The following is an 18,914-nucleotide window of genomic DNA, read 5'->3' as shown; positions in this document are numbered from 1 at the left end:
GTGATAAATAATGAAGAGGACAGGTCACTTAAGCAATCTAGATCACTCTGAATAAGCTGGGTGCAAGCCAAATGTGTTTTGATGTGGCTAAATGAGAATTTCTACATCTAGGAACAAAGAATTCAGGCCCTACTTACATGATGGGGAACTCTATCCTGGGAAGCAATGACTTGGAGGTTATCGGGAATAAACCCGTGCTGAGACTCCGGGTTTCTACAGTCCATCCTAGGCTTCCACCTCACACCCTCCCCCGTGCAAAGTACCAGATATGATTGCTTCTAACAGTCTGGATGCAGGTGCCTTTGCCAATGCCCTCCAGCTGGGAGGAGTGAAGGCCTCCTGTGGGCAGGGTGGGGTAGCATCAAAAACTTACTTTCTTAGTAGGAATCTGTTACAGGATCTCTTCACTGCAGCTGTAAGCCCAAGCTCTTATACCCCTGCCATGGCCATGCACAACAGCCTTTCAGCACAGGCATGTTGGCTGGACTTCCGGGGTGGGTTAGAGCCCAGGTTCCACTTCCACTCAGGCTAGTAATCTGCCCTCTTTGCAATGAGTCTGCCAGAGCCTTCCCACAACTCCTCTCATGTGCCCAGCAGGACAAAAGTTCTCCATCACAGAGCAGCTCAGCTCGCTGCAGCATGGAGAACCATGAGGTGCACCCCGAAAGTCCTAGTGAGGCACACGAGGAGGACTCAACTCAGGTAGGACTCTGCAGCTGGGCTGCTCTAGATCTCTCCTTCACAGCCATGCCCTCCCTCTACTGTGGCTCTGCAGGACAGCGGAGGCTGCTCCTCTGCTCTCAGTTGGGATGAATCTGCAGCCAACAACACAGAAGCTGCCATCAATTAGTCTCTGGTGGGTCCCAGAACACTAGCCATAAATCACTAATGAAAATGCCAGTGAAAGGCAGGGCCAGCCTGTCCCTGCAACAACTGGCCACCAGTTCTTAATTTGCAAGGAAAGAGGTGCTGGGGCTCAAGCAATATTTTTTACATTCATAACTGACACAGCAAATGCAGAGGTGCTGGGGCTATGAACTCTCAAGCTCAGAGATGCCAGGGCTTAGCCCTGGAACAAATTAAGCACTGTGTCCATCTAAACCCTGCAGAACACAGCTTCTCCAATGCAGGCCCAGCCCAGCAGGGCTGCCTGGATTTCCCAAGCTTCAGACCCATAATCCCTTTAACAAGAGCTCATTTTACAGAGCAATGTCTCATGAGCCCCTTTCCCCCAACAAAGTGTCCAGGCCAGGAGAGAACTAGAAGGCAGACTGGAATTCTACCAGGGGCCCCAGTTTTGGTTTCACACTGGTTTGACACCAAGATGACATCAGCTGAGTTAGTTCAGATTTACAGAGGCAAGAGAAAGGAGACTCAGTAGCAAGACATGCATCACACAGACTGTCAGTGAACAATGAGCCACAGACTTCACTGGGAATAGCCGGCTCTTCAGCATCTCACAGGATTAAATCCCTCGTGTAGAGTCACACTCTGTATGTTTAGCTGCAACACGGAATAGTAATTTAGCACATAGCCAGTGCTTTTGCCTCTTCGGAGAATTGTTCAAAACACTAGTTCTGCTCCTGCAAGACTATAGCCTAGACCTTGGTGTGAAAGGGGTTAAACTCCCCCCAAAACGAGTTTCCTAGCTCAACTGTACTTTGCATGTTGCAATAAAAAACATTCTTGCAGTCTCCTAATTAGCTAGATGACCCATATTAATTTGAGGTGAAAATGGATTAAGTCATTACAAATTTCTACACTGTTTACAAGTATTAGAAAGTTTCTAAAAGGAGCTTTTTTGTTAACCTCTTTGAGCTGTTTCAGAGTAACAGGGCCTTGTTTGTAATTCAAATCATGCCACTGTGCAGCTGGCCTGCTGATCCCTCCTGCAATAGGCTTAATATTCCTACAGCACAAATTCTACCTCTGTATTTTTAATTATTTGGAATTGTACAAAGATACTTTGATGTTTTAATTCTCTCCATGGTCCTGGAATGCCTGGTCCTTTTCAAGCTGACCAGCAGCAGTCAGTTCAAGGCTTGTCTTGTGTCTGCCTTTGGGCAGCAGGTGTGATCATTAGGGTGGGCGTGGATTGTCCTTCATGGCAGACACAGATGTTTCAGATTGAGACATTGGGGCCCTGAAAACAGCTGAGTCTGGCATGTGGGAGAAACATGTCAGAGCTTTTTCTAAAAGTTTCTTGAATCTCCAGTGTGCACATTAGATGCCAGAATGAAAGTGATCCGTAGGATTTTCACAGTCACCTAAGTGAATTCGTTCTCAGCTCCTATTGACTGCCAATAGGGCTTTGTCACTGGACACCAAACACACAAAGGTGTCAGAACTCCACCCCACCCTTGGTGATGATCCACTCAGAGCAGGACCCCATCCTGGTTTCTTTGGCATTACTTCCCTCCCCCCACTTCGGGGAGACCAGGGGAGAGTGCCCTATCTGTCTCCTAGGCATCTTCTCCCAGGCTCCAGTCCCCAACACTTGTAGTGTCCTGCACTGTAGGATACAAAAAGAAAAGGAGTAGTTGTGGCACCCTAGAGACTAACCAATTTATTTGAGCATAAGCTTTCGTGAGCTACAGCTCACTTCATCGGATGCATACTGTGGAAAATACAGAAGATGTTTTTATACACACAAACCATAAAAAAATGGGTGTTTATCACTACCAAAGGTTTTCTCTCCCCCCACCCCACTCTCCTGCTGGTAATAGCTTATCTAAAGTGATCACTCTCCTTACAACGTGTATGGTAATCAAGGTGGGCCATTTCCAGCACAAATCCAGGGTTTAACAAGAACATCTGAGGAACAGTGGGGGGTAGGGGGGAGGAGGAGGAATAAACAAGGGGAAATAGGTTACTTTTTATAATGACTCAACCATTCCCAGTCTCTATTACCAGCAGGAGTGTGGGGTGGGGGGAGAGAAAACCTTTTGTAGTGATAAACATCCATTTTTTTATGGTTTGTGCGTATAAAAACATCTTCTGTATTTTCCACAGTATGCATCCGATGAAGTGAGCTGTAGCTCACGAAAGCTTATGCTCAAATAAATTGGTTAGTCTCTAAGGTGCCACAACTACTCCTTTTCTTTTTGCGAATACAGACTAACACAGCCATTACTCTGAAACCTGTAGGATACAAGTAACTCTGCGGACGCTATTGGGATTTAGTTGTATTCTGCTAGGAGATAATGGGGTACCTTGGTGCCATACTTCCTGACAGATTCCATCCTTACTCACATCAGTAAAAATCAGGAGTGTGAGTGAAAGCCCAGTATTTCTGAAACTGGTATCAATACCCTGCCCCTGCAAGCTAGCTAGCTAGGAAGGAAGGTTGGGCAATATGTCATCCCCAGCCCTCAAGGACAGCAGATTTAATGGAATCTGGCTTTAGAGCAGGGGTAGTCTGATTTTTGTCAAAGTCCAGACTCCAGAGAAACATTTTTCACACCTCAGTAACAATAAGTAAATAAGATTAAGATGTTGGGGTCCATTCAAAAGCATCTCTGGATTTGGCTTGGGGTCTGCCTATGGACTACCCCTGCTTTAGAGGATCCCTTTTCACAGGGAGTCTCTTCCCACCCTTGTTGTAATAGTCTCAGCATGAGGATGCAGATCTGGTATGACTCAGCTGACCAAATACACAGACAGCTGATCTAAAAGGGCAGTGCAGGAGGGCAGGGGTGGTTGCTAAGCAGCAGACAATAAGGAACACATATAAAGGTAAGAGACACCAATAAAGTGTAGGTAATCCCCATCATCAGCACCTGTGCAGCTGGAGAGATCAGGTTCCCTGTGGGCTGAACCAAAGGCTGTCAAACTCATCCTGCTTCAAAGCAACTATTTGGTGGGTTGTTTTTTTTTTTAAACAGATTCTTTATCTCAGCCCAAAGGCATCATACTACCAAGGCAGCTCAACCAGTGGGACTTATCTAGGCAATGCTCAGTGTTGTCCAGACCTGCTCTGAGCTGGCTCTAAGAACTCCTGAATCCCATCTACATTTCAGGCTCCTCCATCACTTTCCCTAGTGGAGGTGGGAGGGTCCCAGAATCCAAATGTCAAATTGAACAGCCCCTTAGCCCAAGCACCATGAGCAGAGGGAATGTGTGTGTGTGTGTGTGTGTATGTGGGGGGGGGGGAACGACAATGACACCACAACACATGCAGATTTGCAGTTTGGTTTGTACTGAGCATGCTCAGTAACACTGCTGACACCAGCTGCCCTCACTCTGCCCCCCCAACCCCCACTATCCACAGGCATGGGTCCTCTCTGCCCACGAACCCAAGTCAGCTGGCATGGACCAGCCGCAGGTATCTAACTGCAATGTAAACATACCCTTAGAAAAGGGTCCCAAATCCAAGCCCCGAGTCTGAACTAATTTGGGAAGGCTCGGATGCTGGTCTGATCTGCATTGCTGGGGCCTCTCTCATTAGACAAGAGAAGAGGTCAGTTTATGTAATAACTTTCCCAGAATTCTTTAACAAAATAGTAAACAAAGAGGAAACTAATGCTCCTGGCAACAGCCAAATAACTGCTTAATAAATCTCATTAGCGTCAGTAAGCTGTTTAACAGGATGTGCTATTTTAGCGGAGCTTGGAGGGGGGGTAGTATGTGTCGGTGTGTGCTTTCATGTGTGGAGTGGTTTTGGAGTGTGCAAGTATTCACATTGTGTTGCAGCATGCAAGTGTTGTGTTACAATGATGGATGCGTCACTCTCCACGTGTGCACGTGCGTGGCAGCTTGTTTCCATGTGTGGGGATGTGCTGCAGTTTGAGAGGTTTCATGTTGTGGGGTGTGCGATGGATGTCTGCCTGTGTGTATGTCTGCCTGTGTGAGGACAGGCTGCAAAGCACAAGCACGGGGAAGCATGAGTACAGCAGAGAATGTTTGTACTTACACCAAGCCTTTCCCCCTTACCTTCTGAGGGGCGTTGATGACTCCAGTGTTATAGCCAAACTGCAGGGAGCCCAGCACTGCTCCTCCCACCGCCAGCATCAAGCGGGCTGTCATCTGCTTCAAGAGAAACATGCGGTCAGGTTGGGAAATGCTCCTCTCTCCAATGTAGGACTGTGGGGGCAGCCCCCGGTCCAGGTCACCCACCTGGCTCCTGACCTGAACCATTTTAGGATCCAGTCCTCTGGATCTCAACTGGGCAGCGGCTGTGCACGTACAAGACTTGTACACCCTTCCCTGCCCCCTTCCCATCTGCAACGAGCCAGGAGATTTAGGGCTCATCTTCTCCTGGCTTCCAGCGTATCCACTACTGAGCGAGAGGCTGAACAGAGCAGAGCAGTCGTCCCCCAGCTTTCTCCCTACTCAGAAAAGTAGCTCCCAGTAGAGAAGCTTGCAGATTGGGGCATGGATAGTGAATAAAAAAATCCAAAGTCCACCCATGCAAGCTCACAAGTTGCAGTGGAGTTGCACTGATTGACATGAAGTCAGATTTGGCCCACTGAGTTAGTATCCCATAAAGGGTATCCCTTGTTAGCATTTCCTTACTTGTTCCATCAATGCAATTCTAGATTAAATCCACCCATTTTCTACAGCAAAGTGTCTGACCAGATCTTTCAGGGGTTAATATATACGTGTGTATGTATCATATTACGAAAAGCAGTTTCCTGGGAAAGATGGGGAGCCTGAATCTCCCCTCACTTAAAAGGATACAGGCCTGAACTAAACAATCCAGGACCCTTGGCACACCTCAGATGGGAGCCCTGATCACCATACTGTGGCTGTGGTCTCTTCTTCAGAGTTAAGATGGCTGGGGCTACTGTTTCAGGCTATCTGCAGACTCAGGCAGGTATTAGTCATTTATTAATTGCAGTTGCACCAAAAAGCCCTGGTGATGGACCAGAATCCCACTATGCTAGGCGCTGTACTAACAGAAGAGACAGCCCCTGCCCCAAAGACCTTACAGTCTAAGGAAACTCAGGTCAAGTTTTCAAACTTTTCTTTCAATCCAGAGGTTGAACTTTTTTTTTTTTTTTTTAAAGCAAATGCTGAAATTGTGGGATTCCAGGCACTGGGCCATAAGCATGGGCCTGCCCTCTAACCTGGGCGTGCAGGGCAAGGTCCCTGTGCAGGCAGTATTGCCGGGGCTTTCGTGACAGCCCTTTGTTGCATGACGCACATTGTTGATGAATGCCTGACAATTAGGTTCAGTGGTAGCCTAGAAGAACTGCATCAGGCCTCTGAAGATGCCATCGCCTGGCTAGTCTATGCATATGCTAAATAAATAATAGTGATACTGTATTGACCTCCATGGAGTTACTCTGGCTTTAAGCTTGTGTAGGTAAGATAAGTATCAGGTATTGGCATTCACTAGTTTAAATCTCTGCAGAGCTGAGTACCAGAAACCTACTGTTTATGAACTGGGGCTGGGACAAACAGTACATCCATTCCAGGGAGCAGTACCCATCCTCCAGAGTCAAGGTCCTCTCTCCTCCCAGAGGATATGCATCAGAAGGCCCCATCACTTGGGCAGGAGAAGGGGTAATGCCATGGCAGCAGGGCTGAAGTTTGAAAGGAAAGCAAACGCAGGGTTGCACTTGCAGCCTGGTTCAGCCGAGGCAAACAATCTGTCAGTATAGTTCAGTTACTCAGCAAAATCCCTGCATTTATGCAACGCTCAATGCCTACAGCTACTTGGCAAGTCCTCTCCCACTACCTCTCCCCTGCCTAGGGTTAGAGTAACAATTGGCAGTTTGTTTGGAGGAAGTGGGAGGGTGGGGGTAGGGAGTGTCTGCGCAGGCTGGTAATTGGACACCTCCATGAATGGCCCATTGATCCAGGCAGGAAAGTCACCAGTGGGTACAGTCCTGGTGGCTGTACCCAGAAAACTGGGATCCACTTTTCACAGGCTGGGCTGATGAGCTTTGGAATAGCCATGTGAAATTAAAAGCTCTCTCTTTGATTTCTTCACACCCGCTCTCTGAAGCAATGTTAGTTTGGTGGAGGGCAGAGTTTGCTGAAGCAGCCATGCAGGTTTGCCAGATCTCAGTGTGCCCTTGTTAGAGATCCCAAACCTTTAACCTAGGCCATGTGCATCTGCTGGGGCGTAGTAGGGTGATGATCCAGCTCCACCCCAACCCCTGTATTGTACAGAGCCAGGACCCAGAGCCTGGTCACATGGGAGACTCAGTCTGAGAGCCACAATTTAGTCTAAGGTGCCACAAGTACTCCTTTTCTTTTTACAATTAACTGCAATTACTTTTTTGCTCAGAAAGGACCTGCAGGGGTCAGACCATGACCGAGGCCTGTGCACAAGACACCTGCTCCTCCTCTGCCTTAACCACAGGAACTCTGCTCTACAGCATCTGCCAATCTTGGCTCCCCAGACACTAGCCTATGCCCTCTGCCTGCTTACATCACCCCTGCAGCCCTGGAACAACCCCTCTGGGCCCTTACTCATGTCAAAATCCTCCCTGACACTGCCTTCCTCGTTAATCCGCCCACAGATTGATTCACAAGCCACAGCTCAGGTCCCTCATCCCTTCCTCTCAGCAGCCCAGCTTCAAGAGCCCTCTTCTGCGCAGCTCTTGGCTTAGCCACCTGTCTTGTCTCTGTCCCTCTGACTCTGCACCTCTCCTCACAGCTCAGTTGGAAGCAGAGCCTCCTTCCATGGCCTGGTCCCCTTCATTTCCCCGCCCTCTTTTCAGAGGGGGATGCTGAACCCACTTTTTAATTGCCTGACTTTAATTACCAGTGGCTGATTTCATTGGGTAGCAAGTATGAGCCTGGATAGCCAATGAGGTTACCATCTCAAGTTACCCAGCAACAGTTAACGAGATGCCTCAATTAAGTCATGAGATCTGCATCCACCAGCAAACAGGAATGATGGAACATGAGAGGCAGCTCAGCATTTAAAGCTTTCCCAGAACCTTCCCAAAGCAGGTAAAATGCAAGTCTCCCAGTCCTCCCTTGTCTAATCATATGGGCACTTGTATTGATTTCAGAGCAGGGGGTTGTACTGGTTTTATGAAATGCAAACAGCAGCAGTGTTTCCACTGGAATAGTCCTCTGCTGTGTTTGCAGCCCAATGCTAACATGGGAACCTGGGTGCAACAATGAATGGCAACAGATCTACTCTAGTTCAGTCACAAGTGGTCATCCAATTGCTGCATGAAGTCCTCTGGCCTGTATTATGCAGGAGGTCCAACTAGGCTATCCTAACAGTCCCTTCTAGCTGTGCCATCTGTGAGCCTATGTAAAGAGAAACTGACTAGGCTGAGTCAAATGCAAAAGACAAACAAAGGGCATGAATGGTGAAAAGCATGTTCAAGGCCAGTCACTTGTAGCTTTGCACTGCTCAAGTGACAGAGCAGCTGGAGCATACCAGCACATTTGGCCCTGCATCTGTAGGGTGCACTCAGTTGTGACGGGGAGAGGGGGATTTGTTCTGTTTTAAGACTCAGGCCCTCCTCAGCGAGGGCAGCTTCTCCTGGATTTCAAAGGGGCTTTGGGCTAAGGAAGGAAACACTGCATGATTGTTGCAGAGCTCCAAGCACCACTTTTTGAAACAGGGCCAGTTTCTCCATCTGCATAAAAGAAGCCAGGCTCTGGGTTGAGTGGCCAGCCGAGAATTCCCCTGGCAGCAGGGGTATCAGCTAGTGTAAAGATATCAGAGCTGGGTTCTGTGCCAATCACTCTGCCCCCAGCCTGGCACAAGGGGCACATCAAAGAGTAATTCAGTGGGGAAGGACAGGACTGAGTTCCACCCTGCTACCCCAGTCTACAGCTGATACAAGGTCCATATGCTGCTGGCATAAATTAGAGCAGCCCCTAAGCTGCTCTAACTCATACCAGATTCAGTGCCTGCTGGCTTGCAAAAATCAAGGAGCAGAAGCTGGTATCAAGAGGATCCGTACAAGTTCTAAAGCACAGAAGTCCATAAGATAGACATCCCCAGTGGTGCACAATCTGCACAGGGGTGAATTTTACCCTGTGGAAGTATCGGTAATGGTTATCCTTCCAGTTCAGAGATGCCAGGCCTTAAGAGGAGCAGGTCCTAGTGCCTTTTGACACCACAAAGACCAGAGATACTGGGCACTGTGAGAAGTGAGTAGCTCTGGGTACAGCTAGTTCTCTCAAGCCCAGCTGACCAGGGCTAGGAGCCAACACCTGCAGCCCAAGCCCATCTCCCCAAACACACCGAGGGACAAGGACATACACCCAAAGGGCTGGGAGGATGGGGATGAAGAGGACACTGAGCCTACATAGGAAGTCAACCTTTGGGGGCTCTGGACAAAGGTCTCACTTGAGTTTGGTGAAGGGCTGCAGGCAGCTGGTGGCCTGAGACTGACAAGGAAGGGGTGGAGCATGTGAGCTCATGCACACACCATTCATGATGCACAGGGCACATATCGCATGGGATTCAGGCAGAAGCTGAGGTTTTCAGACAGGTTTATAATGATTCCTTTAACTGCTCACTTTGTTCCTTTTTCTCACAGGCACTTCTTTCTCTGTGTTGCTGAGCTTATGTAGAAAGGGGCCACATCCCGTCCGTATAGGTTCAGAGAGGAAAGAAATCCCCTTCCCCAGCAATACATGCTTCCCCTTCTCACCTCGCACTCCTGAGTGCCAGGCATGGCATCCAGCTACCATGCCTGCCGACACCCCATGCTCCTGCAGCATGTTCTGATGTTCAGCCGGTGCTAATGCTAGGCACTGAAATGGTGTGTCCCTTTAAGGGCACCGTACCAACGTAACCCGAGAATACCAGCAGGCAGAGGCTGAGCACCCATGCTGTTACCCACTGCTAACACGAGAGCACTGAACAGGAGGCTGTGTGCGCGTGACTGCATTTACTTTCTACTATGTAATACATTCCCCTTTAAAGGGGGCACAAGGTGGGGCTCACTGTGGTTAATACAACTGCACCCAGTAATGATCTGGCCCCATTATGCTGGGTAAGGCACAAACCACCATGTGCTCCCACCCACACTGAAAACATGTGGCAGGATGGCTCTGGACCTAGCATTGCCACCTGGCCTGGCTAGTTTTTGTACTGCCTTGCTCATGGCCAGTCAAAAGATGTAATGTGCCAGGTTTTTTGGGTGATGCCCGTAGTGATCATGAAACTACTGGCTATGCAGATCACAGCTGCGAGCACAGCTCGTACCCTGGTCCCTTCCCTCTACGGGGCAGGCCCTCACCTGCAGAAACCATGGTGGCTCCTCTTGGTGCCAGGGACCAGCAAGCAGAATGGACAAGGAGTGGGGTGAGGGAGGCAGTGGCTCCTCCTAGGAGGGGACAATAGGTATTCCCTTGAAGGCTCCAGGAAGTGGTATGGACCCCAAGAAGGCTCTCTGGTAGGGTTGGCAATAGGACCCTTTTTGTTTGGGGTGGCCTGTGACAAGGTTTTCTGCATCTTGTAGGTGGCAAACCTACCTGGGCCCCCAGAGATTCAGTACCATTCCTAAACCTCTCCCCTCCCTTCTCCTGATTCTAGGAAGCAAGCACAGAAGGAGATCTTGGCTCCTTCCACACAGAGCAGAACTATTTTACAGCTAAAGCCATTTATATGCAGTGGTGGCTGAACTAGATTAAATACAGTTTGGCTGTCGCAGATCTGATCCTGTAGGCCTGGAGCCAATGGCAGTTTTGACACGGACTTAAATGTAAGTAGGACCAAGCCCTACAGTGGATGGGGCCAGACTGGGCTAATCAAAAGATAAGCCATTCACACTGGCCAGCCCCATGGAATTTCAGCCTTTTTTGGCCATAACTGGGTTTTAATGCAGCTCTTAGACACACTCATTTGTCCTGTGCACATGAAGCCTATGACTTCACTCCTGAAAGCTGCTCTCTGTGAATGGATTGTAGTGGTCCCTGCCAGCCTTAGCTGTATGGCAGGATCAGGGCCCTGTCTTTACAACCTGTGGCAGGTTTGGAAGAAGCAGAAAACACGGGTTGCCCTATATGCCTTAGACAGGTCTGGAGGTGGCTGGACAGCTGTGGAGCAGCTCCCTCGCCTTATCAGTGGTTCAATCCAACTCCCAGTTAATCCAATGGGAATCTTTTCCAGCAAATGAACTGGATGGAGCTGGACCAGACTTCTGCTGCAGAGCTTGGCACTTTCCAGCTGCAGACCTCAAAAGCAGCACTGAATGAAGCCCCTCAATACATGGGGCATGGATCAGCATCAGCACAGCACACAGTGGATCTGCAGCACAGGAAGGCTAACTTGCTCAAGGTCACAGGAAGCAAGTGGCAGGATGTCAATGCATGGCCTCCTCCCAGGGGCCCCACTGGCTTCAGGGCAGCCCCGAAAGCATCCCCACTGTTCGCCCTCTTGAACCCCTCAGTCACCCAGCGGCTTTGTGATCAAAAATACCCCTCCTTCTGTCAGGTTTATCATCAAATCATCTAACAAAAAACCCCTAAAAGTTTCTCTTCCAATGCCAGCCTTCCTGCCTGGGGCCATTCCTGCTTTTGCAGGCCATGGCCAGACCAGACTCTTTTCCTTCTGACACCTATGGAGTCCGCTGTCTGACTTCCAGGCTCAAACCCTGCCATGGTCAAGGGTCTACCGCAGGAGCTGCTCACTGCCAGCCACAGCATCCTCTAGTTTTCTTTCTGAAGATTGCATCATCCCCTTTCCGCAGCTTCCTGCTGCTCCTTATAGGGTAATCACCTGATCCCTGGCACAGGTGTGTCTTCTTCCTAACTAGGATTGGCTGGCACCAGGCTTCTAGCCCTTAAAGGGTCAAGCCATCCTGTTACACAAACCAGGAACAGATCCTGGAAGTTAAGTCCCTGTCCCATACTCTGTCCTTTCTGCACAGCTGATTTCCTTCATTCCAAAGGCTATTTTGCATAAATCATTGCCACACCATGACCACACAAGACAGTTTCCCCTACGAAAGCAACAGTGTGTCATCACTGTGGACATGAAAAGCAGCTTGCGTTTGAACATGCCCTAACACCACTGTTATAAAATGATTCTTAATTTTTTAAAAGGCCAGTAGTTGCAGCTTTATGTAAAGCACACAAGTCATCCCCCACCCCTCCAAATAAAGAAAGGTCCAAGAGGAAGACTCCTCTCCCCTGCTCTCATGGAATCAGCTCCTACCAAACAGAAAAAGACTTTCCTTCTGCCCCATGCTGGAGCAGAGCAGTTCACACCAGCCTGAAAGTATAAGAATATTTCTAATTAGTCATCATGATTTGCACACCTTGAATGACGAGGCAACAATAAATGGCAATAAACAGATCTTCAGAATATTGTACTATGAAGCATTACGTCAATAAGATTGCACCACGCTGTTTGCATAGAACTAATTATTGTACAGTGAGCTTTTACGGAAGGATACTGTAGCACAGGTCCTTGACAGGTTTGAATGTCTGGTACAGTCAGGTGCTGTACTGGTTCTCATTTAAAAGGAATTTGATCGATGCATACTACTATAAATTCACCTTTCAATGTGCTTTCTCCAATTACATTTGGAATCACACTGATTTGCCTTCTCTTCAGCCAGATGTGCCTTTCCTCTTGCAGGACTGTTTAAATTATCAGTGGGTGAACATCTAACAGACATCTTACACCATGGCCAAGATTTTCAAAAGTGACTAGCTATCTTAGAGCACCATAAAGGGGCATAGTTTATAGAAAATGTGTGCTCAGAACTTTGAAAATCAGGTCCCCTGTAAGTTATTTCAAGATGGGCATCCAAAAGTCACTAGCCACTTTAATTGCCCATAGCTTAAATAAATAATTTTACATACTGCATGTATTAACACCTTCAATTGTTAAACCTGAAAATTTTAAAGATCAATTTACTCTTCACTATTTATGTTGTTTTTACTTTTTGGATTTCTATCTTCTTGTACAGTGAAAATTATCTAGTCAGTGTCACTTTTGTTTAGAGGCAGTTTCCATTCAATTCCATTCTCAGGTTTTCATGCAGGATTTTGAATTAGTTTAGGTTGCAGTCAAGGCAGAAGAATATTTGCTTTTTTTAAACTTTCCATTAGAATTAAAAATTTTCTATTAGTTGCCTCTTATGGAAGTCTTGTAGAAGTGAACAGAAAAGTAACTTTTCTACAGGGTTTTTTTTTTAAAATCCATCATATAGATCATATAAAATGATAGCTTTGTTACAGAATTCTAAAGGATGGTTCAAAACTCATATGAAGAGGATTTTGTGCTTTATTAAATTCTGCAGGTATTAAGGCTAATTTTTAATAGAACCAAATTAAGTTTCTACCTAAATTCTATTGTTTTTGCCCCCAGAAAATTCTTATAGCATTTCCTATTATTGAGTCTCCACCAATAAATTTTACAAAACCTAAATTTTGGGTTAAATTTATCTCTTTAAAAGGTTTAATGGTCAGATCAGGCACCCTAAAGGTTATGAGTTTGGATAAGCTTTGGCTAGCCATCTGGAGTCTGGAAAATTGGGAATGAAAATGAAGCACAGCCTCTCCCATGATATACTCACAAAGAAGATACTTTTAAAGGTGTTATTTGTTATTTCCATGATATACTCACAAAGAAGATACTTTTAAAGGTGTTATTTGTAGCCTTTTTGACTCTCACAAAAGGTTCAGTTAGGGCTAAAATTAGTTGAGTCTGAACGGACTCTTATTTTATCCTAACTGGATCATCCATTATCTCAAATTTAGAGATACCCAACAAAATCTTCTACCACTGAGTTAAGACTTAAGTTTGTTTAGTTGATAAACAGGAGTATCCACAGCTGATTGTCTCTTTCTACTGTGTTTTTTATTTGTTTTGTCTTTTCCCTCCATCCTTACACCTATTAATTCCTCTCAACTTCATTTAAAAGGGCTCAGTCTGCAATTAGGAACAGGAAACAGGAAATAAGGAACTCTTTAGTCCTAGAAGGGAATTACAGGACTTTCCACCTTTGTAATGATGGAGGATAGAGAGTGTAATGCAATCTGCTACATAACATGACCCAGTCAGTTGCAGCATATCCTGTAACATGTTACAAAAGTAGCAGGGCTCTTTCTGAAGGCTACTAGTCGCAGGGCTGGAGGGAAGGAAATTACAGCATTTTGCAAGCAAAGCTGTGGGCTCTGCCTAGGCATCAGAAGGTGCTGTATTGCAGCTGTACAGTGGAGGGTGCATCAGTCAGATCTTCATTAGATCAAAACAGTGGTTTAAGAAGACCTGGTCTTGTGATGTACATTAGAAATACAGTTGGAGCTGCAACCCCTACTCAGGTAAGTAATCCTTCCTCCCAAGTGGTCCCGCAAGTTCCTGTAAGTCAGGGTTGCATGGTCCTGTGCAGATCATGCTGAGGAAGGTTTCATTGCCAAAGTTATTATGTTTGGGATGTGACCCAGGGATTTCCCTCCCCTATCTCCGCCCAGAAAGCATGGGAGCTACTACACACAAAAAAAGCAATGACCGGATCTTAACACAGAGAATGGAGATTGAGAGATCCGGCTGGGCGCCCCCTGGCAGGAATGAAGGCCCGGTACCTAGAGCCTTGCAACAAGCCTCGGTAAGTTACAGATGGGGGAGCCACGGGAACCTCCCCAGCGCCGCACTGCCCAGCTGGGCCCCTGGATCCCCGCCGCCCCCCCGCGCTGGCAGCTGCTGCCGCAGGCTCGAAGCTAGGCTCCCCCCAGCCCGCTGAGAGGGGCTCGCCGCCGGCCGCCAATGGGCGGCGAGCTCCGGCGGGCCCCGCCCGGGGATGTTGGGCTCGCTCTCCCCTTTGGCCTACATCGCAGGGGCTAGCGCGACACCGCCCCCTGGCGCCGGGGACATGCCGGCAGCTTCCCTCCTAATGGAGCCGGGGCAGCGGCTGCTGCCAGCCCCGGGACTGTGCGAGCCCAACCCGCGGCAATCCCAGCCCAGCCCGGCCCATTGCTCAGTACCCGGGAGCCACGAAGCCACCCCCGGCCCGGGCAGCGGGGAAACGCGGGCACCCCTAAGACAGGCAGCCGGGCCCGACTGGATGGAGGCAGCGGGTAACAGGGTGCCAGGCTTAGCCGGTGCTTGCCCAGCGCTCTGGTCTCTACTCGCCCCGGGGACCTTTATGATTAAACGGTCTCCACTCGAACAGCTTGAAGTGACACCCCCCGACCCCCCAGAAATGAAGGCAGCATCGAGAGGTTGAAAAGATCCGCTAAAGAGAGACGAGGAAATATCCTCCAAGCACAGAGCTGATAGAAACCAGCCAGTTCTATGTTTATGGTAGGTGAACCGGCCCCTTGTCCTCCTTTTGGGGCTTCTACAGCCAAATGCAAGCTACTGCGGATTTACACCATTGTGCCCGAGATCAGAATCTGGCCCAGCGTTGGACTTCTGTGTTCAACCGGGCAAAATTCCCTCAGTCCCAGCCGCTCGCCTCCTCCCCCTCCGGAGCAAGCTGTGCCTGTGAGGTGCTCCTGGCTGTCACGTCCCAGAGCTCCGGTTCCAAGCCCACAGCTGGGCACACAGGAACGCTCCACTCCGGGAGCTGCCAGCCAGCTCCCCACCCAGCCATCAGCACTCCTGAAAATGCACAAGAGCGCAGCGAACTAAATACAGTAACGCGCTGATCCCAAACCACATTCCAAAGCTAGGGAGAAAGGAGGGAATCTGGAGACAGTGTTGCACAAATAAACTTTGTAAGCATCTTGACCCAGAAAACACAGACTGGCGGAACAGCATGGCTTCTCCTGTGCCCTCCCTGCATGGTCACAAGACCAGTTATTATTTTAAAAGAGATGGGTCTCTTGAACAGAGAGGGAAGGAGCCTGCTGGACTGAATTCCCCGCTCTGGTATCCCCTTTCATTGCACACTGGGGCCTAAAATCTGCTTTAGGGACCCGACCGTCAAGTATGCAACTCGAATTAATTGATTGTCAATTGACTCAAAGTACCTAATATGATTGTAAGTGCTCGTCTACACATTTATCTTCACACAAGAGCTGCCAGTTTAAGGAACATCATTATTTTAAATCAATTTGGTTAAACTGGTTCAACCCCCTCTGTGGACACTCTTAATTCAATTTAACCCAGTCACAGTGATTTAGTTTAAATTAGCAAGAAATCATTTAAAACTAAATCGATGTAAGCCAGGTTTATACCAAAAGAGAGGCTACATAGAGGTTTGCGTGGATACTCAATTTTTAAATATACAACCATTATAAACTCGCCTAGTGCAGCTAGCCCAGCGCAGCCAGACTACAAACCTTTGTTCCATGGCCACGGTTTAGCAGCTGTAATCTGGAGTACCACCACCCAAATCAACTATACCAGTGTAACGCAACAGATGAGCCTGTGAAGTGGAAGGTAACCAGGGAAGATGTGAGCAACTGGGGAACAATTTACTCATTGGGATGATCTGAGACCCATAAGAAGTCAGATCAGAAAAGACCACTTGGAGTCTCAATCTGAACCCTTCTGTTCTGTGGAGTTGGGCAGGGATGGGATTTTTCTGTTTTTTGCTTTGGATCCCCCACCCTCTTTTCTTCATTATAAAACCTATTCTTTTACCATGAGCACCGATGTAATCATCACATACCAGTACTCTGTAAAACAAGGTGACTGCTGTGGATTGGAGCCTGAGGGAGGAGGGAAGAAAAACAAAACCTAAAGGGTTAATTAATCCACTTAGTGTTTAAGAGCTCCAAGTCCGGACCAGCATTAGATGGTCCTAGGTATGGTCCAAGCACAGAACAAAGAAGCTCTTCAGGGCAGGGACTACTAGGGGGCTCTTCCACCAAACAAATAAAAACAAGAAAAAAATCCTTTTAACACGGTCCTGCAAATGTACCAAAAAGAGGGAAAGTCAAGCCTGTGTGTGGATTAGATTATAGGGGATTTGAACCTGATGCGAGGCCCAACTCAAAGGAAGAATTATTAGAAATACATACACTATTTCCCCCCTTAAGGCCTTACTGTGATTGTATAATTTGTAAGAGGGTATCCTTGGTTACTCTCTCTGGGATTACATCCCTGCTCCAGTTCAAACAAGTTCCATGCAGGAATCGCCACCTGGTGTAATTCTCGGCCAGACTAGACAGTCATAATGGTCCGACCCATTACGTAACGGGACAACGTAGACCGAAAGAGCAGGACTGCCAACCCCACATGTTCAAAAATCCCGAGTCAGGCCCCCCATCTTTTAAAAATCAGGCCGCTCCCCCAATAAGATTCGGGGTTTTTTATTTGCCTTTTGGTCTGAACCTTTGGAGGGGACCTGGCCTCATTCCCACGCTTTTCTCCATAACAAGCCGTGCTCGGAAAACATGTCAAACGGAAGGGGAGATTCTTATTGAAACCCTCGATTCCAGACGGTAGGGCTTGAAAAAACCGACAAGTACAAGGAAAAAAATCCCAGGAATTGGCAACACAGGAAACCCTCCAGCTTTCCGAAGCACCGCATCCCCTCGGCCCTTGGCTCGCTGGGAAAACGGGGGGACTTTGCTGCGAACGCGGGACATCGAGCCCCGTCCTGACCCGTAAGCCTACAGCCCTTCCCTCCTGTGCCTCTAGGAGCTTTGGGGTCACCAGTGTCGGCCAGGCAAGGCTAACGCGCACACAGGAAGGCTGGGGTATTTTAAGCCGCTGAATACAGACCGGCTACAGGGGCGGGCATCCTTCCCACCAAACCGCAGCACCAAGTTTCAACGAACTCTGCCCCCCGGTCCAGCCCCAAAGGCTGTGGAGCGGAACCCCCCAGTCCTAAGCCCTGCAAACTTGCCCTTTTACCGAACACCTCGGACATGGCTTGATTATCTTGCATCTGGGACTCCGGCAGGGAACTCCCCCCCCCCCCCCCCCATCAGTCACTTGTCTGAGGGTTTAATTTGTTTAGTTATTTTATTTTAAACACGCGATCGCCGCTCGAGGCTGAAAACTTTCCACTCCGCACGCTGCTGGGACCGGGATGCGCTGCGCAGCACCCCGACCCCCCAGGTGCCGCCGCCCCCGCCGGGCAATGCGGGATGGGGCGTCCCCGGAGGGAGCCGTGGGGCAACAGCCGGGTCCCGTCGCTGCCAGCGGGGCACTGGCTAAGGGAGCCCAAAGCAGGCGGCGGCTCAAGCCCACACGGCGCCAAGGAGGGGGAAGGTTTGAAACAGCCGCCAGGACTCGCGCCCGCGGCGATGCGCCGTAAGGGGCAGGGGGCTCCTAGGGCTTTCGGCCCCGCCTCACGCCCCAGACGGAGCCCGGCCCGAAGGACACGGAGCCCGCACCCAGCCCGGCGGCCAAGCGGCCTTGCTGGACCCGCGAGAGCCGCCTTCCCTCTGCGCTGTGGGCGAGCGCAGACCAGCCACCCTGCCCCGAACGCCCCCGGCCACGGGGCTCGCCCGGTGCGCGTCGCCTCGCCCAGGGCCAGGCCGGCGGCTGCTTGGGGCGGAAAGACTCTGGGAAGCAGCGACCCCCCCCCCCCCCGCAGGCCGCTCTGCCCTCCCCCAACCCCGCTTCCCCCCGAAACGGCCACGCACACGCCGCCCCCGCCGGAAGGTCCCGGGGAGCCTCCCCCCGCCGGGCCCACGGTCACCTTGCTCCCCGACTCCATGGTGCTGCGCCCGCGCGCTCGCTCCAAGGGACGCTGCCCCGGGCCAGGGCGCCGAGCCGCGCGGGGGGGTCCCGGCGAGCCGACGCGAGTCCTCCGGCGCGCTGCTGCTGCTGCTGCGGTGCCCCGGCGCTGCCCGTGCCGCGCGCTGCGCTCGGAACGCGCCGTATAAGACCTGGCCCGGCCGCCGCGCCTCGACCCGGCTTAAGTGTGCGCGTGTGTGGCGAGCGCCCCGCCTGATTGGCTGGCCGCGCGCTCACGGGGGTGTGTCGGGGGTGCGCCGCTGGAGGGCTCGCGGGCCCGGGCGCGGCGCCCTGAGTGGCTGGCCCGTCCGTCCGTCAAGGGCCCCGGCCTCCCGCGCGCTGCGCACGGCGGGGGGCGGACGTGGGCCTCATTGTTAACGCGCTGGCGGGGCCG

General features: G+C 49.9%; 1 protein-coding gene across 2 annotated transcripts in view; it reads right to left on the bottom strand.

The window, feature by feature from the left end:
- Positions 1-18,672, bottom strand: part of SLC2A1 (solute carrier family 2 member 1) — a 40,913-nt gene extending 22,241 nt beyond the window's left edge. Inside the window, exons 1-2 of one of the 2 annotated variants that reach the window (XM_073316447.2) lie at positions 18,483-18,672; positions 4,933-5,025 (exon numbers count right to left, since the gene is read on the bottom strand). In XM_073316447.2, coding sequence (XP_073172548.1) covers positions 4,933-5,025; positions 18,483-18,500 — 111 coding nt within the window. In that variant the 5' untranslated portion in view covers positions 18,501-18,672. Of the gene's footprint in view, positions 1-4,932; positions 5,152-18,482 lie in introns of those variants that run through there. The other variant, XM_073316446.2, reaches the window with a different exon arrangement.
- Positions 18,673-18,914: the final 242 nt, after the last annotated feature.

The sequence above is a fragment of the Lepidochelys kempii genome, chromosome 18 (genome assembly GCF_965140285.1).
Source record: "Lepidochelys kempii isolate rLepKem1 chromosome 18, rLepKem1.hap1, whole genome shotgun sequence".
Taxonomy (NCBI): Eukaryota; Metazoa; Chordata; order Testudines; family Cheloniidae; genus Lepidochelys; species Lepidochelys kempii.
This window is presented reverse-complemented; position numbering and strand designations above follow the sequence as displayed.